At 41.8% G+C, this 16,063-nt stretch overlaps 1 protein-coding gene across 1 annotated transcript in view; it reads left to right on the top strand.

Annotated features, from left to right (window-relative positions):
• The window catches only part of USP45 (ubiquitin specific peptidase 45), a 317,389-nt gene that overhangs the window by 285,832 nt on the left and 15,494 nt on the right, over positions 1 to 16,063 (top strand). Inside the window, exon 15 of the mRNA XM_073626986.1 lies at positions 9,297 to 9,394. Within this exon, the coding sequence (XP_073483087.1) occupies positions 9,297 to 9,394 (98 nt within the window). The remainder of the gene's footprint in view (positions 1 to 9,296; positions 9,395 to 16,063) is intronic.

Genomic DNA, 16,063 nt, shown 5'->3' with positions numbered 1-16,063 from the left:
TTCAGGTGCACACAGCCTATGGAGGGACACAGAGCTGACGGTCGCATGTAAGGTGGGACACAGGCATTCTCCTAGGCAGCATTTACTGAGAAACATTTGACTGGGCATTGGTAGCAGCGGCAGTGCTGTACTACATCACTCAGCAGTCAGTGTTTTATTTGTGTGATACCTCCACCTTGTTGCTTTGCACTATGGGTAGAAGAGGTACAAATACCCCAAAAACCAGAGGCTCTAGGGCAGGGGTCTCAAACTGGTGGCCCTCCAGCTGTTGCGAAACTACAAGTCCCATGAGGCATTGCAAGGCTGAGAGTTACAAACATGACTCCCGCAGGCAGAGGTATGATGGGACTTGTAGTTTTGTAACAGCTGGAGGGCCGCCAGTTTGAGACCCCTGCTCTAGGGGATCTCCCTCAGGCTCTGAGGACCCCCCTTCTGCAGCACCTTCCCCCCTGAAGGACCTGGGATGGCTGGCCAAGGAGAGCCGTTGGGGTCGGGGGCTGCATCTGCTTCTGGCACTTCAGCCCCTGTATATATTACGCAGGAGGTTTTTTCCTCAACCATTAATGGACTAGAGGAAAGATTAATGGCCTTAATTGCATCTTCACTCAGTGGAAGAAAACGCATTAGGTCTTCCTCTGTTACCCAGGACCCTCAGGCAGAGGAGCTCTGGGAAAAAGGAGAAGAATCCCTTTCAGAGGATCGGGATGGGACTTGATGATTCCTCCTCTGAGGAATCAAGTGAAGAAGGGCCCTCTTCAGCTTCTTAAGATGAGAAGGTCTTAGTACAGATCCTTGCTGGATTGGTCCGCTCCACATTTAGGTTACCCGTATCTGAGTCAGTTAAAGAACCCTCTTCTTCTTTGGGGTCATTGAAGCCTCCTCAAACAACACATGCTTTTCCTGTTCATAATTTGCTACAAAAGTTCATTTATTCTGAGTGGGATCACCCAGGTTTCTTTCCGCCTAAAAAGTTTTCAACACTTTATCCTATGGAAGAAAAGTTTATAAAGATGTGGGGGATACAGGCCGTTGATGCTGCCATTTCCTCTGTAAATAAAAGTCTGACTTGTCCTGTAGACAATGCTCAGATGCTCAGGGATCCTGTTGATAAAAAAATGGAATCCCTGTTGAAAGATATTTTCTCCTTAGCAGGTTCAGTATCTCAACCTGCAGTGGCAGCGATCGGAGTCTGTCAATACTTAAGAGACCATGTTAAGCAGGTCCTTAAAGTTCTACCTGAACAGCAGGCCCAGGGGTTGGCTAACCTTCCAGCGGCCTTATGTTTTGCTGTTGATGCCATCAGAGATTCTATCATCCAAACCTCTCCTCTTTCACTTGGGTTGGTGCATATGCATAGAATCTTATGGTTGAAAAATTGGTCAGCCGAAGCACCATGTAAGAAGCTTCTGGCTGGATTTCCATTTCGTGGCGCAAGGCTGTTTGGAGAGGATTTGGACAATTTTATATCCAAAAGATCTCTAGTGGGAAAAGCACTCTCTTACCTGTTAAGAAAAGGAGTAAGCGTCCCTCTTTCAAAAGTTCTCTTTCCCCAGTGCCAGGAGCATCAGCCTCCAGGCAGTCGCGACAGCCTCCTCCGTCAGGGTCTAGAAATAAATTTCAGAGTCGACCCCAGGGACAAAAGAAGTCCTGGGGGAAGAAGCCTACTAGACAAGACGCTAAAGCCTCTTTATGAAGGAGCGCCCCCGCTCGCTCGGGTGGGGGGAAGACTGCTACAGTTCTCAAAGCTCTGGCAGGAGGATTTCCAGGACAGATGGGTAATCTCCACGGTAACTCTAGGTTACAAACTGGAGTTCCAAGAATTCCCCTTTCCTCGTTTCCTCAGATCAAGTGTCCCCAGAGATCCAGAGAAAAAGCAGTCGCTCCTTCTAGCGTTAGTCATCATGGTGGTTCCCACGAAAGATCAAGGATTGGGATTTTATTCCAACCTTTTTACGATTCAAAAACCAAATGGAGATGTCAGACCTATTCTGGATCTAAAGGATCTAAATCGATTCCTAAGGATTCGATCCTTTCGCATGGAATCAATTCGATCAGTAGTCTCCATCCTACAGGGAGGAGAATTTCTGGCATCAATAGAGATGCGTATCTGCATGTAACCATTTTTCCTGCTCATCAAAAGTGCTTGCGCTTCGAAATAGAAGGACGCCATTTTCAGTTTGTGGCTCTGCCTTTCGGGCTAGCCACTGCACCTCGAGTGTTTACAAAGATCTTGGCTCCTCCTCTGGCCAGATTAAGGGCTCAGGGTATAACTGTCATAGCATACCTAGATGACCTGCTCTTGATAGACAGGTTGGTAGCCTGTTTGAGCGGGAACTTGATTACCACAGTCAACTACCTGAAACACCTAGGTTGGATTCTCAACCTAGAAAAGTCTTTCTTAAAACCAGTAAGAAGACTAGAGTATTTGGGCCTGGTCATAGATACAAGCCAAGAGAAGGTATTTTTACCTCAGGCAAAGATCAGTGTCTTAAGAGAGCTGATTCTGGTAGTCAGGACCAAAAAGGGTCCTTCTGGCCGTCTTTGTATGAGGCTGCTGGGAAAGATGGTAGCTTCATTCGAAGCAGTTCCCTATGCTCAGCTTCATTCAAGACTACTGCAACACAGTATCCTGTCTGCTTGGAACAAGAAGGTTCAGGCATTAGATTTTCTGATGCACCTGTCTCGTGCAGTGCGTCAGAGCCTCAGTTGATGGTTAATACCCGAAAGCCTGCAGAAAGGAAAATCCTTTTTACCAGTTACCTGGACGGTGGTAACAACGGATGCCAGTCTTTCGGGTTGGAGAGCAGTTCAGGAACAGTCTGCGGTCCAAGGGGAATGGTCTGAAATCGAGAGGACCTTACCCATCAACATTCTGGAGATCCGTGCGGCATATCTAGCCCTAAAGGCCTGGACTCTCAGGCTACAGGGTTGCCCTGTCAGGATCCAGTCCGACAATGCCACAGCAGTGGCTTATATCAATCATCAAGGAGGCACCAGGAGTCGGGCAGCTCAGAGAGAAGTGAACCAGATTTTAGTCTGGGCAGAAAAGCATGTGCCATGCATATCGGCAGTTTTTATTCCAGGGATAGAGAACTGGAAGGCAGACTATTTGAGTCGCCAGCGGTTAGTCCCAGGGGAATGGTCTCTTCACCCCGACGTCTTTTGGGCCATATGCCAAAGATGGGGGATTCCAGATGTAGATCTCTTTGCATCCAGATTCAACAAAAAGATCGCCACGTTTGTGGCAAGAACAAAGGATCCTCTTGCATGCGGGACAGATGCGTTGGTGATTATGTGGCATCGGTTCTCACTGATTTATGCATTCCCTCCTATTCTGCTACTGCCACGACTCCTTCGCAGGATCAGGCAGGAAAAGAAGTCTGTACTTCTAGTGGCCCCAGCTTGGCCCAGGAGAGCTTGGTATGCGGAAATAGTAAGGATGACAGTAGGTTCCCTGTGGACCCTACCACCACGTCCAGACCTGTTATCTCAGGGTCCAGTGTTCCATCCTGCCTTACAAATGCTAAATTTGACGGTTTGGCTATTGAAACCCACGTTCTGAAGAGTCGTGGACTTTCGGGTCCTGTGATCTCTACCTTAATCAATGCAAGGAAGCCAGCTTCCAGAGTGATTTATCAGAGTCTGGAAAGCTTATGTATCCTGGTGTGAATCCAGGGGTTGGCATCCCAGAAAATATGTAATAGGTAGAATTCTTGACTTTCCACAAATAGGATTAGAAATGAAGCTGGCCTTGAGTACCATCAAGGGCCAGGTCTCGGCCTTATCAGTATTATTTCAACGGCCACTTGCTTCACATTCTTTGGTCCGAAACTTTATGCAGGTGGTGACTCATCTTAATCCTCCGGTTAAGGCGCCCCTAAACCCCTGGGACTTGAATTTGGTTCTGTCAGTGTTACAGAAACAGCCTTTTGAACCAATACGTCAAATTCCCTTGGTCTTGTTGACAAGAAAGTTAATTTTTCTGGTAGCCATTTCTACTGCTAAAAGAGTATCAGAATTAACAGCTCTTTAAAGAGCCTTATTTAATCATGCACAAGGATAGAGTGGTATTGCGCCCTCATCCTAGCTTTCTACCGAAAGTGGTTTCAGATTTTCATCTAAACCAAGATATTGTTCTGCCTTCCTTTTTTCCAGATCCCTGTTCCAAGGAAGAAAGGTCACTACATTCTTTGGATGTAGTAAGGGCAGTCAAGGCTTATATGGAAGCAACTGCTCAAATTCGCAAAATGGATGTTTTGTTCGTACTGCCAGAAGGTCCCAATAGAGGACAGGAGGCAGCGTCAAAGTCTACCATTTCAAAATGGATTCGACAGATGATTATTCAAGCTTACGGTTTGAAACAGAAAATTCCACCTTTTCAAATCAGGGCACACTCCACAAGGGCTATTAGTGCTTTTTGGGCGGTGCATCACCAGGCCTCTATGGCTCAAATCTGCAAGGCCGCAACCTGGTCTTCAATCCATACATTCACCAAATTTTATCAGGTGGATGTGGGAAGGCATGAGGATGTCGCCTTTGGGCGTAGTGTGCTGCAGGCAGCGGTACGAGATCCTCAGGTCTGATTACACCCTACGTTGTGTGGTCCCCTCCCCTCAAATAGCATTGCTCTGGGACATCTCATCAGTAATTACTGAGGCTCTGTGTCCTGTGATGTACGAGAAAGAAAATAGGATTTTTTATAACAGCTTACCTGTAAAATCCTTTTCTTTTGATGTACATCACAGGACACAGAGGTCCCGCCCCTCTTCTAATACACTTATATTGCTTTGCTACAAAACTGAGGTATCCCTGTAAAGGGAGGGATTATATAGGGGGTTGAACTTCCTGTTTAGGGTGTGCCAGTGTCCAATCACTTAGTGATACCCTATATAACCCATCAGTAATTACTGAGGCTCTGTGTCCCGTAATGTACATCAAAAGAAAAGGATTTTACAGGTAAGCTGTTATAAAAAATCCTATTTTTCTGTTTTTATTACTGAATGATAAGAATTGTTCAGCTCTTAATATGTTGCACACCACTCTGAATTTTACCCAGTGGTATGCTTGTCTAGGCTTCTCAAACATTGGTTTCTGGACACCCGCAAAGTCTGGGGTAAAAAGTCTGCTAAACTCTCAGAAAAATCTTCATCTGCATTAAGGTGTGCCTCCACTTTCCAAAGTGGTGGGGACGTTTGTTAACCTTTGCAAACACCTGCATACTTTGCCTCTCAGGGACTTGGGTGCAGGGAGTGATATTCCAGGGATGCAAACACATTCCATTTCCTTTTCGGTTCCTCAACCTCAACCTTCATTTATCACCACAAAGATCAGCAGATTTCCATCTTGCTCTTTTGGGTCTTCAGGACCATTGTGTCATTGCCTGCCTTTCCTGTGGCTGTAAGGTTTCAGGAGTTGCACATTAACTCAGTCACGATTCTTTTTTCCAGTGGGAACATCTGCCTCATCCAGGGCATGTAAGCCTTAAAATTTAGATGGTAACTGATCTACCTTTTGCTTCTCTTCTCCAGTGTTACCTTTTGACTTCAATCGTCAGTTAGGACTCATACTGTACCTACAGATCCACGTCTTTCTAGTGTTCTGAATTTTCCTTCTTGCCTCTGCACCCTGAGTGTTCACCAGATGTCACAATGATTTGGTTGGACCTGAACCTTCAGAAATTGGTACTGGAAATGTCTCATATTCTAGCTCTTTGTGTTGAAAGTCGTCTGCCTTTCAGCTGTTGCATGAGAGTCATGAATCAGTGGGTAACACTCTTCGAGGTGGCACCTCTTGTTCAATCTCTCCCTAAACTCAGCAGTACACTCTTGTCTTAGGATAAGTTGGCCACGTTTCGGAGCAGACTGACTTGTCTCCCTCTGAGGCCTCACTAGTTCTTTGTCTGGTGAATCAGTCTTTTAGCTCTGGAATCAGAGAATTGCATCTTTTCCCACATTCTAAAAGATCCTGTCATTGGATGCCAGCCTGTTGGGCTGGGGAGATGGCACCTTCCGAATCCAGGGATTCTTATTGTTGAAGAATTCTTGTCTCCTGGTCTACATCCTAGAGTTTCATTAGGCATGGCTATTTCTATATTGCTGAACCATCTCCATGAAATGTCACCTGGATCCAGTTGAACAATGCCATGGTGTGGCATAACTCAACCATGAAGGAAGATGTTGGTCTGAGCAGAACTTCATCATCTAGTCCATGTTCACCCTGGACCTAGAAGAGTAAGCCATAGACCTGAGTGTATTGCAGGTAGAGGATGCCGGATACAGACCCCCTGGTATCCTGCTTCAACTGCATACTGAACACTCCTTTAACACTTCTTCAAATACTTTCTAGTGATCCTCTGTGATCCGGATTGACCCAGCACAATGTATCTCACTGATGACTGTTGCTCTATGGGCTCTAACAGCTGGATTCGATGAGTCAGGATCATCTCAAAATCTGTGATTCTTATGAAATGTGAAATCTTGTGATGCTTAAGTACATGAAGGCTTTTCTAGCAAGGTCTATTATGGGACTTTATCCCAGAGGTGTCTTCTCTGCAGATAGGTTGGGCTAGAGTTCGGCTCTCAGCACTATCAAGACTGGATTTTTTTTCTTTTTTCTTAAGAATGTTGGCCTCCCACTCCTTGCTTAAGTCTTTGTATACATGAACATTCCTCCGTTTATCCATTTTGACTCTTGACTTTTGTTCTCTGTGTTTTCAGGAACCACCATTTAAACTCCTTGGAGGTATTCTTTCTCTAATTCAACCTCAATAGGTTCTTTACTTGTAGTCATCTTCTTTGCGACGTGAATGGCTGACCTAAAAATCATTTCCATGCAGTAACCCCATTGAGATAAGGCCTAGGACTTTCTTCTGGCCTAGGGTAGTTTCTAAACTTCTCCTCAATCAGAACATTGCTCTTCAGTCCCTATGTCTGGCTCCAGTTTTCCAAAGGGTGTTTCTCTTCCTTGTTTGGCTGCTGTTCAGGCTATGAGTCTCTATATTGCAACTACTGATTCTCCTTTTTGGCAATCCTAGATGGACCCTGTTAGGTTGGTCATTTTCTCATGCTACCATTCTGGGTGGTTCAGGTTAACCAGCTTTCAAGCTTATTAGAGCTGCACGATTAATCATCAAGAATCGTTATCGCGATTTTTTTTTTTTCCCAATTGCGATCTTGATAAAAGTGTTTCACGATTCTTGCTATGCAGAGAATTCTCTCTGCTCTTCTGAAGCGTCAAAAAAAAAAAACGGGCTGTCTGCCAAAAATCAAAACATTCTTTAGCTGTTGAACTAAGTCTAAACATTGTAACAATTTGTCAATGGAATAGACTTTGTGTGTAAATTAAGTTTAACCACTTAAACACTAAACCTTTTTCTGACATTTGTTGGTTTCAAGTTAAAATAATTTTTTTTTGCTAGAGAATTACTTAGAACCCCCAAACATTACATATATTTTTTTTAGTAGAGACCTAGAGAATAAAATGGTTGTTGCAATATTTTATAGTCACACTGTATTTGCGCAGCAGTCTTTCAAATACTATTTTTTTTGGAAAAAATTACTTTAATGAATTAAAAAAAAAAACTAACCAGTAAAGTTAGCCCATTTTTTTTGTATAATGTGAAAGATTTTACGTCGTGAGAATCATGATCTTTTTATTCTAAGCAAAAAATTGTGATTCTCATTTTGGCCAGAATAGTGTGGCTCTAAAGCTTATGTTCTTAAGGATTTTTTTCTCCTTTTCCTGTCAAGACATACTTCACTAGTTATGTGAGAGTTTCTTGATATTTCCTGGAGATGCATTGTTTTCTTTATGCATCCGATGGCAGTAAAAGGTCCTTCAGGCAGCTCTTGAGCTGTAGGTAGTCCTCAGTTTTATGTCTACTGCAGGGGTGTCCAAACTTTTGACCTTCTTGGTCCACGGAGGAAGAAGAGGAATGGTGTTGGGCCACACATTAAATACACTAACAATAAGGATAGCTGATGACCAAATAGGCAGATCACACTGTTTTTGAATTCTAAAGGTGCTCATCGGATATTTTGGTTCTAATTTTTCCCTTCATGTGTTTCATTCTTGAAAGTAGTTGCTTACAAATATAGGTTTTACCGGAAACTGATAGCATGAATAAGGCGTGATTGTAAAGAGTGGGATATTTTTCTTTGGAAACATAAAACCTATAAAAGTGCAGCAAAGGGACACTGTCACATTTTTTTGACCACGTGTTCTCAAAGTGTACACATTTTTACAAAACAATTTCCCCCCAAATACTAAACATTTTTAAAATGTAAAAAAAGGACTTTTTTACTAACTTCAGAATCCTTTTCTTGGCATCCATTGTGGGACATAGCTCCTGTCCCTCTGTGTATTTGCTCATGTGCTCGGTACTTCTTTGCTACACAACTGAGGCATGCTGGTAGTAGGAGGGGTTATCTTAAATGGTCATACAGTTTAATTTTCAGTGTCCAATCCTCCTGTAGGTAGGTAGTTATATCACCAGTGCTTTCCAGGAAGCTTTCATAAATCTGTCAGATCTTGGTAGAAAGAGGAAGGCTGCTTGTCACATAAATAAGAAGTTTACAATTATCAGTGTAGTAGCAGCAATTGCTACAGTGATTGTCACCTTCCACAGCGTGCATCAGGTATTGAGATATGCATATTTACATATTAAGCTTTTGTTCTTGTATTTTAGAAACTGGAATAAAGATTTGGTTTTGTCCAAGTGCTTCATCGTCCTCTCAAATCTTTAGAACAGTATTTGATCTAATAACTTGTTGTTCCTCATTTTAAACATTCTGATAGTTGATTTATCACTGTTTACATAAAAGTAGTCTGTACATACTGCAGTAGACATGCATAGTTAACATTTAAAAAATACATTTACAACAGTGCCACCCAAAGTCTGATTTTAAGTACTACAGTACTACTTACATTTAAGTCAAAGATTTTTTATTTTTTTCATATAAACTGACCCAGAGTAAGTGTGCAGATCAGGAGTTCTGGCTTCCCTTACTTGTGGTTAGGTTAGCGATTCAGAATATTGGTGTCAGGGACATTCAGGCATCTAGCACTTTTGTTCATGTTCATCAGCATATTTGTCTCAATACATGCTTCCATGCAAAATTATGCTAGCTGCATTTAATTCACTGAAAATTTCAGGTTGTGCATATATACATATATTTTTGGATAGCTTAGCTTTTTATATTAGTTAAATAATATACACTATACTTGTTCATTTAAATCACATATTATCCTTGCATTAGCTTTTTTTTTAAAGTAATTATTAACTTTTTTACTTCTAGAGGATAAACAAGGTAGTGTCTATACAAATGCCAGGAAACAGCTTTTGATTTCTGCATTACCGGTTGTTCTTATTCTACATTTGAAAAGATTCTGCCAGGTAAGCTACATCACTGTAGGAAAAATGTGTTATCTTAATGTTTGTTATTAACCCTTTCATGACTAAGCCTATTTTTGAAATTTGGTGTTTACAAGTTAAAATCCATATTTTTTGCTAGAAAATTACTTAGAACCCCCAAACATTATATATATTTTTTTAGCAAAGAATCTAGAGAATAAAATAACGATTGTTGCAATATTTTTTATCACACGGTATTTGTGCAGCGGTGTTTTAAACGCAAATTTTTGGAAAAGTGACACTTTCATGAATTTTAAAAAATCCAAACAGTAAAGTTACCCCAATTTTTTTGTATAATGTGAAAGATGATGTTACGCCGAGTAAATAGATACCAAACATGTCATGCTTTATAATTGCACGCACTCGTGGAATGGCGACGAACTACGGTACCTTTGAATTTCCATAGGCGACGCTTTAAAAAAATTTTACGGTTACCAGGTTTGAGCTACAGAGGAGGTCTAGGGCTAGAATTATTGCTCTCGCTCTGACGATCGCGGCGATACCTCACATGTGTGGTTTGAACACCGTTTACATATGCGGGCGCGACTTCCGTATGCGTTTTCTTCGCTGCGCGAGCTCGCGGGGACAGGGGCACTTTAAAAAAATTTTTTTTTTTTTTTTTTATTTAATTTATTTATTTTTGTACTTTATAAATTGTGTTTAAATTTTTTTTTTTTTTTTTTACTTTTATTGCTGTCACAAGCAATGTAAACATCCCTTGTGACAGTAATATGTGGTGACAGGTACTCTTTATGGAGGGATCGGGGGTCTAAAAGACCCCCCATCCCTCCTTTACACTTCAAAGTATTCAGATCGCCGAAAACGGCGATTCTGAATACTGTGTACTTTTTTAAATTCGGCGCCATTGGCAGCCGAGTAAACGGGAAGTGACGTCATGACGTCGCTTCCGCATTTACAAGAAGAAGGCTGGAACGAAGCCGCTCGCAGCTTCGTTCCAGTCCGCCCCCAGCCGCCGAAGGCAGCGGAACGGACACCGGGCCTCCCGATCGCACGGGAGGCCCGGTAACAGCGGCGGGAGGCGGCGGGAGGGGGGGGATGTCCCCTCCCGCTCCTCCGGTATAACAACCGAGCGGCTTTTAGCTGCATCGGTTGTTATACACGGGTAGCCGATCGCCCGCTGAAAACCACGGTACCGGGATGATGCCTGCAGCTGCGGGCATCATCCCGGTATAACCCCGGAAAGCCGAGGACGCATATATGCGTTCGGTCGGCGGGAAGGGGTTAAAGTGTAAGTATGGCCTAAATATTTTTTTTTTCTTTTGTTCATTTAAAAATACGGCTCTGCTTTATGTAGATAATCGCAGACTGTGGTATAGGTGCACTAAAAAAATAAAAGATAACTCAAGAGATGGCCCTGCTGGTGACCAAAATTCCCTCCACGATTGTGGACAACTCTGTTATTAGCCTAATGCAGACTTTCTTAACTTCTTTACCATGGAGGAGCCCTCAAAAAAAAATTCAGCTCTCAGGGAACCCCTGAAATGATTTTTAAATCCTCAATTTGAAGTATGTTAATGAAATCAGTGAGTTGTTAAAGCGTAACTCCACTTTTGTTGCAGATTCCTACCTTTTGTTATTCTGAAGTAATCCATATGTGTTTGTCTGTGCCTCTGTACTGAGTAGGAGTGGTTTCATAATTAACTGTCAGGGGTGCAGCTGCAGGGCACTAATGAGTAAATCTGCTGGGCCTGCATCCCTTTAGATGTGTTCCTATTAAAAGTATCTCTCCAAATTTTTGTCGCAGGGGATGCCTGAAATCTGACTTGTATCTTAGGCAGTCTTCTGGGAAAATTGGTGATCCAATCACACAAGCAGGAAATTATGTTTCTGGGGATTGGTCAGTACACACTCTGCTTACATATCAACTCCATGTAGCCATATTGCAATGCATTCTCAGAAAATTACAGTGGCTGCAGAATGAAAAGGAAAGGTCATTTTTAATAACATTCAATTACAATATGATTAGCGTCGCAATTATATGCGCTATATTATTTTTTGTTTATTTGCTATTTTTTTCCCCCACGAAAGTGGAGTTACCCTTTAATGTAAGAATAGATAAAGGAGTAAATATTAACATTCGTATTTTTTTTTTCAAGGGTCATTTTTATTGTTATTTTAATATAAAATTGCAGATTATACAGACAGACAACAGGTGACTTGCATGTAGAAATTCCAAGAAAGCAACAAGTACGTCAGCAGACAAAAAACAGCATAGAAAAGCATCTTGAATACAATACATCTCCTAATATCTGATAATGTATTGTGAATCAATTACTAAACATGTGCGTGAAACATGATGAGCATTTGTTAATTCGATAAACAGGTTTTCAAATGTATCATGAGCAATCTTTTTTTCAAGCAATGTTTCAGTATCATATCAAGCAAGAAAAAAACTATGTAAAATAGTAAATTAGATCCAAAATAGTTACATGTGACATCCACATATAGAAGTTTCGATTTCTCAGTCCTAATGTGATAATTATACAGACACAATTACCAGAATTCTAAAACAAACAATGATGGGAATAATGCTGGTCACGGACTATAAGTTAACCTCTCCCCTAGAGAAATCCCCAAATTCAGCCGAACCATGGTTAAGAAATCCTGACCTAGTGCCTATGATTTTCCTACTCAAAAATTTTAAGATAATAATGAACGTAATTAACTGTCAGGGGTGCAGCTGCAGGGCACTAATGAGTAAATCTGCTGGGCCTGCATCCCTTTAGATGTGTTCCTATTAAAAGTATCTCTCCAAATTTTTGTCGCAGGGGATGCCTGAAATCTGACTTGTATCTTAGGCAGTCTTCTGGGAAAATTGGTGATCCAATCACACAAGCAGGAAATTATGTTTCTGGGGATTGGTCAGTACACACTCTGCTTACATATCAACTCCATGTAGCCATATTGCAATGCATTCTCAGAAAATTACAGTGGCTGCAGAATGAAAAGGAAAGGTCATTTTTAATAACATTCAATTACAATATGATTAGCGTCGCAATTATATGCGCTATATTATTTTTTGTTTATTTGCTATTTTTTTCCCCCACGAAAGTGGAGTTACCCTTTAATGTAAGAATAGATAAAGGAGTAAATATTAACATTCGTATTTTTTTTTTCAAGGGTCATTTTTATTGTTATTTTAATATAAAATTGCAGATTATACAGACAGACAACAGGTGACTTGCATGTAGAAATTCCAAGAAAGCAACAAGTACGTCAGCAGACAAAAAACAGCATAGAAAAGCATCTTGAATACAATACATCTCCTAATATCTGATAATGTATTGTGAATCAATTACTAAACATGTGCGTGAAACATGATGAGCATTTGTTAATTCGATAAACAGGTTTTCAAATGTATCATGAGCAATCTTTTTTTCAAGCAATGTTTCAGTATCATATCAAGCAAGAAAAAAACTATGTAAAATAGTAAATTAGATCCAAAATAGTTACATGTGACATCCACATATAGAAGTTTCGATTTCTCAGTCCTAATGTGATAATTATACTGACACAATTACCAGAATTCTAAAACAAACAATGATGGGAATAATGCTGGTCACGGACTATAAGTTAACCTCTCCCCTAGAGAAATCCCCAAATTCAGCCGAACCATGGTTAAGAAATCCTGACCTAGTGCCTATGATTTTCCTACTCAAAAATTCTAAGATAATAATGAACGTTTAGAAAAAGAAGTTCTAAGATCTTTGTTTTTTTTGGGCAATAGACTGGATAACTTGGATCCTCATAGCACCCCCAGTTACAGCCATCAAGCACATGCAGTTCTTTGTTTCGTGTGGGTTCAGCTGTGACAGCCCAGTTTCCTAATGGGCAGCCTGTGGAGTTTTTGTCCTAGAGAACACATATGACCAGCCAAACTGCTGGTTTGTCACAGTGTCCCTTTACAGGCCTGTAGCATCTTGGCTCTGACCAATGGTTGTTTACAGTACCATAATGGACAACTGTGGCTCCTCGCAATTCCTAATATGCTTTGCTGTTTGAACATATATTGGCAGTGACCTGCTATCAGCTAACTCTGGGTCACAGACGAACACAGGAGAAATGTACTCTGTTTACCCCAGAAAACAGTTAAAGCCAAAAAGATTTGGCAGTCCTTCTCCAAAGCCCTCCTTCATGTGAAGTTTGGCCTAACCCAGTGTTTCTCAACTCCAGTCCTCAAGTTGCCCCAACAAGTCATGTTTTCAGGCTTTCCATTATTTTGCACAGGTGATTAAATCAGTTTCATTGCTTCAGTAATTACCACATCTTTCATCTGAGGGAAATTCTAACAACATGAAATGTTGAGGGCGCCTTGAGGACTTGAGTTGAGAAACAACTCAGTATGGGAGGATGACTTCTAGCATTCACAGACTTTTGGCTAGCTCATGTGTTGGACAAATATGTTCACAAATTGGTAGCCTCAGAATACAAAATTGAATTTGATACACCCCCTCCACAGCGGTTTTTTACTTCCAGCCTGTGTCTGAATCCTCAAAGGCTGGCAGACTTACATTTAACTGATGAGAAACTACTAGCCCAGGGTAATGATCCCAGTACCTACCTCAGCAATTTTTTAGGGGTTTTACTCAAACCTATTAACAGTGCCTAAGTAGGGCAGAATTCATCCACCTCTGTATTTTAAAGCCTTGCATGCTTGTGAAAAAATCCATGGTGATGGTGTCCCCGCATGAGGTAGGGGACGAGCACTACCAATTTGCAGTCTTTACCTTTCTGGTGTTAACCAAAACACCAAGACAGGCCACCAGTCTTACCTTCCCTTGGATCGAGAGGGATACCAATTGTCCAATACCTGGATGACCTAGGATTATGTGCAGAGTCTTGTTCGGAACTGAAGTTCAATCTATCCATTACCATTTAGAGGAATTCAGGTGAATCATGAACTTACAGAAGTCCTCCCTGATTTCATCGCTGCCTGGAATACTTGGAGCTGGTCATGGATAGGGATGAGCCCATTCAGCGAATACCGAAGATGGGGCGTTTGCAGCAAATTTGAGGGCTGCGGAATGCCCTATAATGCACTGTGAGATCGCAGTGCATTGATGTCTGATGATTGGCCAAAGCATTCAACTGACCTGCATGCTTTGACCAATCACAGCGTGCTCTGCTGTGAGAGCCATGATTGGCCAAAGGCAGGGTGCCTTTAGCTAATCATGGCTCAGGGGGCTAAGTCCACGGCCCACACTATATAAGGCTGCTTACAAGGCGGCCATATATAGTGTAATGATTGAGAGAACGTTAGCTAGAGGCAGGTTAGTTAGTGGCGTGCAGGCAGTTTAGTATATATTTATATATACATACACATATGTGTGTATATATATATATATATGTATATGTGTGTGTATATATATATATATATATATATATATATATATATATATATATATATATATATATATAATCTCACAAAAGTGAGTACACTCCTCACATTTTTGTAAATATTTTATTATATCTTTTCATGTAAAAAAAACTGAAGAAATTACACTTTGCTACAATGTAAAGTATTGAGTGTACAGTTTGTATAACAGTGAAAAATTGCTGTCCCCGCAAAATAACCCAACGCACAGCAATTAATGTCCAAATCTCTGGCAACAAAAGTGAGTACACCCCTAAGTGAAAATGTTCAAATTGGGCCCAATTAGCCATTTTCCCTCCCAGGTGTCATGTGACTCATTAGTGCTACAAGGTATCAGGTGAGAATGTGTGTTAAATTTGGTATTATCGTTCTCACTCTCTCATACTGGTCACTGGAAGTTCAACATGGCACCTCATGGCAAAGAACTATCTGAGGATCTGAAAAAAAGTATTGTTGCTCTACATAAAGATGGCATAGGCTATAAAAAGATTGCCAGGACCCTGTAACTGAGCTGCAGCATGGTGGCCAAGACCATACAGTGCTTTAACAGGACAGGTTCCACTCAGAACAGGCCTCATCATGGTCGACCAAAAAAGTTGAGCGCAAGTGCTCAGAAGTTGTCTTTGGGAAAAAGAATTATGAGTGCTTCCACCATTGCTGCAGAGCTTGAAGGGGTGGGGGGTCAGCCTGTCAGTGCTCAGACCATACGCCGTGCACTGCATCAGATTTGTCTGCATGGCTGTCATCCCAGAAGGAAGCCTCTTCTAAAGATGATGCACAAGAAAGCCCCCAAAAAGTTTGCCGAAGACAAGCAGACTAAGGACATGGATTGACCTTAGTGTGTCAAGTGTGTCTTGCCTAGAGTCAAGCCTTGCGGTGAGAGTGTCATGGTCTGGGGCTGCATGAGTGCTGCTGGCACTGGGGAGCTACAGTTCATTGAAGGAACCATGAATGCCAACATGACATACTGAAGCAGAGCATGATCCCCTCACCTCAGAGACTGGGCCGCAGGGCAGTATTCCAACATTATAGCGACCCCAAACACCTCCAAGACGACCACTGCCTTGCCAAAGAATCTGAGGGTAAAGGTGATGGACTGGCCAAGCATATCTCCAGACCTAAACCCTATTGAGCATCTGTGGGGCAACCTCAAACAGAAGGTGGAGGAGCACAAGGTCTCTAACATCCACCAGTTCCGTGATGTCGTCATGGAAGAGTGGAAGAAGACTCCAGTGGCAATCTGCAAAGCTCTGGTG

This window comes from Aquarana catesbeiana, linkage group LG04 (genome assembly GCF_042186555.1).
Source record: "Aquarana catesbeiana isolate 2022-GZ linkage group LG04, ASM4218655v1, whole genome shotgun sequence".
Lineage (NCBI taxonomy): Eukaryota > Metazoa > Chordata > Amphibia > Anura > Ranidae > Aquarana > Aquarana catesbeiana.
The sequence above is the reverse complement of the archived record's forward strand: the minus strand, read 5'-3'. Positions and strand labels throughout refer to the sequence as shown.